Source organism: Eimeria tenella, genomic scaffold (genome assembly GCF_000499545.2).
Source record: "Eimeria tenella Houghton genomic scaffold, Eth_scaff619, whole genome shotgun sequence".
Taxonomy (NCBI): domain Eukaryota; phylum Apicomplexa; class Conoidasida; order Eucoccidiorida; family Eimeriidae; genus Eimeria; species Eimeria tenella.
Genome location: NW_013545743.1, coordinates 1 through 6,124, shown reverse-complemented (window position 1 = coordinate 6,124; position 6,124 = coordinate 1). Strand labels below are relative to the sequence as shown.

Below are 6,124 nucleotides of genomic sequence, written 5' to 3'. Positions count from 1 at the left end.
GCGGCGGCGGCGCCGCCGGCGGGCCCGACATGCGCACCGGCAGCAGCGGCAGCGGCGGCAGCAGCGGCAGCTGCGCCAGCAGCGGCAGCAGCGGCAGCGGCGGCAGCTGCGCCAGCAGCGGCAGCAGCGGCAGCAGCGGCAGCAGCGGCGCGCAGTTTTCTCGGCTTTTTTTGCTTTTGTTCGCGCTGCGGACGCCGGACGCCCGCGCCGCAGCAGCAGCAGCCCCGGCGCGCTGCGGGCTCGCGCCTGAGCGGCGCCGCAGCCGCAGCCGCAGCGCCAGCGACGGCGCCGGCGAATCTGCTGCTGCTGCGGCGGCTGCTGCGCCGCCTTTTCTCTCTTTTTCCGCTAAATAACTTCAAATCCAGTTTGAAATCCCCGGCCGCTTCACCGCGCCGAAAACGGCCCACATCCCGCGGGACCCGCGACAGCGCCCCACCGACTCCGGCGGCCGCTGCGGTGTACGTACGTACACCCGCCTCGCGCTCACCGCCCAGAAGCTCCCCCGCAGCAGCAGCGGCGGCAAACTCTCGGTGGGGACTTTTTATTCAAATTTCAAAAAAGGGTTTCCAGTCTTCCCAAATTCGCAGAAATAAGGCTTCCCCGCGAACCCCCATGCACCGCGCCGCAGCTCCGGTCTACATACATGCACCCCAGTGCTCGCCGAGCACTCCCCACCAACTCTAAACCCGCCCCCGTCGCCGCAAACTCTAAACCCTAAACCCTAAACCCTAAACCCTTAACTCTAAACCCTTAACTCTACACTCTAAACACGAGACACCGCCCGCCCCAGAAGAGCCCCGGCCACCTGCACCCAAACCCTAAACCCTAACATGTGTAAAGAGTAACGCCCGAAATAACCGGAAAAGAAAAGTCCACAAAATGGCCTCAGGCGAAAAGAGGACACCTAAGACAAACCAAAAAGGCCCTCACGTAGCAGCGTCAGCTGCTGCTGCTGCTGCTGCTGCTGCAGGTATAACAGCAGCAGCAGCAGTTGCTGCTGCTGCAGATATAGCAGTAGCAGCAGCAGTGTAGCAGCAGCAGCAGTGTAGCAGCAGCAGCAGTGTAGCAGCAGCAGCAGCGACAACAAGCGCCAGCAATAGCAGCAGCAGCGGCAGAAGTAACGGCAACACCAGCGGAACAGCGAGCAGCAGCAGCAGCAGCACAACTAGCAGCAGCAGCAGCAGCAGAACTCATGAGAAACACTCTAAATAAATACATAAATTTGTTCCACTTTTTTATTTGCTGCTTTGTGCTGCTTGCTGCTTCTGGGCAATGCCGGGGCCTTTTCTTTTCTGCTCCATAAAAAGTTCTCTGCAAGAAAAAGTCCAAAAAGGATTTAATTTCATTAAATTAATTAAATTAATTGATTTAATTAAATTGTATTCATTGACTTAATTACATTAAATTAATTATTTAAATCGAATCAAACAGATAAGAAAACCTATTGAGGTATCGTCCGACTTCGCACGAGCAGCAGCAAGAGCAGCAGCAACCGCAGCAATAGCAGCAATAGCAGCAGCAGCAGCAATAGCAGCAGCAGCAATAGCAGCAGCAGCAATAGCAGCAAGAGCAGCAGCAGCAGCAGCAGCTGACTGCACGCGTTGTTTGATAAGCTGTAAACGACGAGCTGGGAATGCGTCAAGGCGTTGGTAGCTGCAAATAAAATAAATAAAATAAATATAAATAAATAAATAAATAAATAAATATAAATAAATAAAATGACAAAATAAATAAGTAGAATAAACAGATAAATAAAATAAATTCACAAATGAATGAATGGAGTTTTTAAAAGCAAAAAGACAAAAAAAATCAGGGAAGCTAAAATTGAAATTAAATAACAAGATTAAAAAGAATGTCAAAAAGAATAAAATTAAAAAGATTAAAATTAAAAACAAAATGAATGAAAACAAATTAAAACAACAGAACCAACAAAACAAAAAACACGAAAGTTTTTTAAATTCGTAAAAATGCAAAAAAGAAAAGAACCAAAAGAAAACAACAAAAGATGGAATAAAAACAAGTAGAACAATAAAACAAATAAAACAAATAATAAAACAAATAATGAAACAAATAAAACGAATAAAACAAATAGATAAAGCAAACAAAACAAAAAAACAAAAAAGCAAAACAAACAAAACAAACAAAACAAAGCAAATGAAACGAACGAAACAAACAAACAAAAACAAAACAAATTAAATAAATGAACAAACAAATAACCAAATAAGTAAACAACCAAATAAATAAACAAATAAATGATCAATAATAAACAAATAAACAAATAAACAAACAAGCAAACAAATAATAAACAATAAACAATAAACAATAAACAGTAAATAAATAAGTAAATAAATAAATAAATAAATAAAACAAAAGACAAACCGAACGTCGTGTTTGAGTTTGTCGAGAAGCGGCTGGAGTTCTTCTTCTTGAATTTGAAAAGAAAAACTTTTTTGGAAATTTTCTTTTTTGGACTTTTCTTTTTTTATTTTTTCAAAAACAAATCGAGAAACGTCCGGGTGCTGGCGCAAAAACAAAATGAAACCTTCTCCCAGTTCTTCCAACTGAATCAAATAAAATAAATAAATAAATAAGTAAATAAATAAATAAATTAATTAATTAGTTATTTATTTATCTATTTATTTATTTGATTGTTTATTTTGTTTGTTTTGCTTTATTTGGTGTTGGCGCCAAAACAAAATGAATCCTCCTCCCAGTTCTTCCAACTGAATCAAAATAATAAAGTATTCATATATATATTTGTTTATTTATTTACTTGTTTATTTATTATCTATTTATTTGTTTATTTGCTCATTTGATTGTTTTATTGCTATGTTTTGCTTTATTTGGTGTTGGCGCAAAATCAAAAAATGAAACCTTCTCCTAATTCTTCCAACTGAATTGAAAAAAGAAACAAATTATTTATTTAATTATTTAATTGTTTCACTGTTTGATTATTGATTAACAACTGAATTAAAAATTGATTCAAGATGAATTAATATGAACTAAAATGAATTAAAATGAATTGAAATGAATTAAAATGAATTAAAATGATTAAAAAGGATTTAAAAAGAATTAAAAGGAATAAAAAATTAAAATACCCTTTGTTCTGTTTTAGGCGCAATTTATGGAATTAAAACGAAATAAAATGACTTAAAATGATTTAAAATGATTTAAAACGGTTTAAATCAATTAAAATTGATTTAATTGAATCAAAATGATTTAAACTGATTTAAAAAGAATTAGAGAGAATTAAAAATAAAATTAAATTAAATTAAACAAAATACCCTTTGTTCTTTCCAAGCCTCTTGTTTTGGGCGCAACTCTTCTTCGGGAATTCCCTGGAAAAGTCTCTTTGCAGTTTGCACTTTTTCCAAAACCTAGAATTAAAATAAAATAAAATAAAATAATAAACTAACTAAATTAATTAAACGAATTAAATTAAATTAATTAAATTGAATTAAGCAGATTAAATCAAAGTGAATAAATTAAAAAGGAAACGAAAAGAAATGAAAGGAGATAAAAGAAGATGAAGAGAAATAAAAGGACAAAAACAGAAAAAAAAGCAGGACAGCAGCAGCAGCAGCAGCAGCAACAGCAACAGCAGCAGCTGGATTTGAACAATTCGAGGAAAGTTTGAAATATCGAACTGAATTAAAACTAATTTCATATCATTTTAATTGATTTTAATCCCTTAAAACGAATTAAAATGAATTAAAATGAATTAAATTAATTTAATTAATTAAATTGAATTAAATTAAATTAATTAAATTGAATGACCTGGTCAAAAGGAAGAGACAAATCTTCGTTTGGCAAAAGAGATAAACGCGAAGCAAAAAGAGAAACGCGAGAAGCGCAAAACTCCCTGAAGGAAATTTAAAATTAAATTAAATTAAATTAATTAAATTAAATTAAATTACATTAAAATAATTAAATTAATTAAATTAAATTAAATAATAAAATGAACAAATAATCAAGTTAGGTTGAATAAATAAGTTAAACTAAGTGGACTAAATTAGATTGATTTTAGAAAAATAATTAATTAATCAAATAAGATTAAATGAATAAATTCAATTGAATGGGTTAAATTAAATCCAGTAAAAAGAATTAAGGAGATAAATAAAAGGATAAAAATGATGTAAAAATTAGAAAAATGAAAAGACGGAAAGAAGACAAATAAAAGGATTAAAAGGAGAACAAAGAGGAACCAAAAGAGAGACAAAAGGGAACCAAAAAGGAAACACAAAAGAGACAAATAAAGGACAAACAGAACACCAAAAGAAGCCAAAAAGGGGACAAAAACGGGGACAAAAAGGAGAAAAAGGGACAAAAAAGAGACGAAAAATAGCAAACAAGCGGCCACAAAAGGGACGAAAAGGGGGAAAAAGGAGAGAAAAAAGAGCCAAAAGAAGGAGAAAGAAAGGGAAATGAAATGAGGAAAAAAGGGGATTAAAAAGGTCCCAAAAAGGGATTAAAAAGGGAGAAAAAGGACCTGACGAAAGCTTTGTAAAGTTCTTTTTTTTCTGTTTCTGTCAAACTGTTTGTTGTGAATCTGCCGTCTCCTTTCAGCAGCTCGAGGGGCCACTCGCTGCCGTCGGGGCTGCGGAAAAAGAAAACGAAAAAAGGCGGAAAAAACGAAAAAAAGGAAACAAATGGACATTTAAAAGCCCCAAAACGCATGCAGATGCATGCAGATGTTTACAAGGAAGAAAAAAGAAAAAACTCAATCAAAAAACAATTAAAATTTGCAAAAACGCACCTTTGCAAATACGGATTCTTCACACGCTCCACCAGCATGTTCCTGAACAAAAACACCAGGTGTCTGTACACCCCAATTAAATGCCTATACACCCTAATTAGCTGCCTATACACCCCAATTAGCTGCCTATACACCCGAAACAGCTGCCTATACACCCCAATTAAATGCCTATACACCCGAGACAGCTGCCTATACACCCGAAGTAGCTGCCTATACACCCGAAATAGCTGCCTATACACCCCAGTTAAATGGCTATACACCCCAAATAACTGCCTAGACACCGCAAATAACTGCCTATACACCTGAAAGGGCTGCCCATACACCCGAAAGAGCTGCCTATACACCCGAAATAGCTGCCTGTACACCCGAAACAGCTGCCTGTACACCCGAAACAGCTGCCTGTACACCCGAAACAGCTGTCTATACACCCGAATAGCTGCCAATACACCCCAAATAGCTGCCTATACACCAGAAAGAGCTGCCTATACACCCAAGTAGCTGCCTATACACCCGAACAGCTGCGTATACACCGGACTGCGCTGTCTGTACACCCGAAGTGGCGCACGTGAAGGCAGTGGCGGCGTCGGCTTTTAAAAGTTTCATTTTTTTTGTTTCTGCTTCATCCAAAACAGAAAGGGTTTGTCTTTTCTTTTGCATTCTGTCCGCAGTCAAGTCTTGGCAAACTTCTTCGTACAGCTGCTGCCTTTCTTTCGCAGAAGCCTGAACGCAACCTCGAGGGTTTAGGGTTTAGCGCTCACGGCTCAAAGACTGGGGCTTTCAGCCTACGGCTAGGGTTTACGGCTAGGGTTTACGGCTAGGGTTTAGGGTTTGGGGTTTAGGGTTTAGCGTCTAGAGCTGGAAAGCTCTTAGAGCCTAAAGCTGTGGCCTACGGCCTACGCCTACGCCTAGGGTTTAGGGCTTAGGGTTTAGGGTTTAGGGTTTGCGGACCAACTGGGTATACAGAGGATGGTTTCGGAATTCGCGGCGCCGCAAAGGCCAGTCTTCGGGGGGGAAGTTTTGGAGTTGTTCTCTAAATTAAAATAAATAAAAACATAAAAAAAAATAAATAAATAAATAAATAAATAGATAAATAATAAACCCTCAAAAGAAAGTAACTCAAACCCTTTAATGCAAGACTTGAAACCCTAAACCCTAAAAGAACCGAAACAAGCCCCAAGGGAGTGAAACCCTAAACCCTCGGCAAAACCCTAAACCCTCACCCAAACGCTAAACCCTCGGCGAAACCCTTAACCCTCACCCAAACCCTAAACCCTCCGAGAAACCCCATACCCTCAGCAAAACCCCAAACCCTCGGGAAACCCTAAACCCTCAGCGAAACCCGAAACCCTCGGGAACCCTAAACCCTCA

General features: G+C 38.7%; 2 protein-coding genes across 2 annotated transcripts; one reads left to right on the top strand and one right to left on the bottom strand.

Annotated features, from left to right (window-relative positions):
- Positions 1-29: 29 nt before the first annotated feature.
- Positions 30-353, top strand: ETH_00022185 (uncharacterized protein; the record flags this gene model as incomplete). Its single annotated transcript, XM_013380435.1, has 1 exon — positions 30-353. The coding sequence occupies one exon, from the start codon at positions 30-32 to the stop codon at positions 351-353; it is 324 nt and encodes a 107-aa protein (XP_013235889.1).
- Positions 354-1,235: 882 nt separating this feature from the next.
- ETH_00022180 (uncharacterized protein) lies at positions 1,236-5,413 on the bottom strand (the record flags this gene model as incomplete). Its single annotated transcript, XM_013380434.1, has 8 exons — positions 1,236-1,311; positions 1,594-1,653; positions 2,380-2,561; positions 3,285-3,377; positions 3,778-3,862; positions 4,490-4,597; positions 4,757-4,798; positions 5,322-5,413. The coding sequence occupies 8 exons, from the start codon at positions 5,411-5,413 to the stop codon at positions 1,236-1,238; spliced, it is 738 nt and encodes a 245-aa protein (XP_013235888.1).
- Between the last annotated feature and the right edge of the window lie 711 nt (positions 5,414-6,124).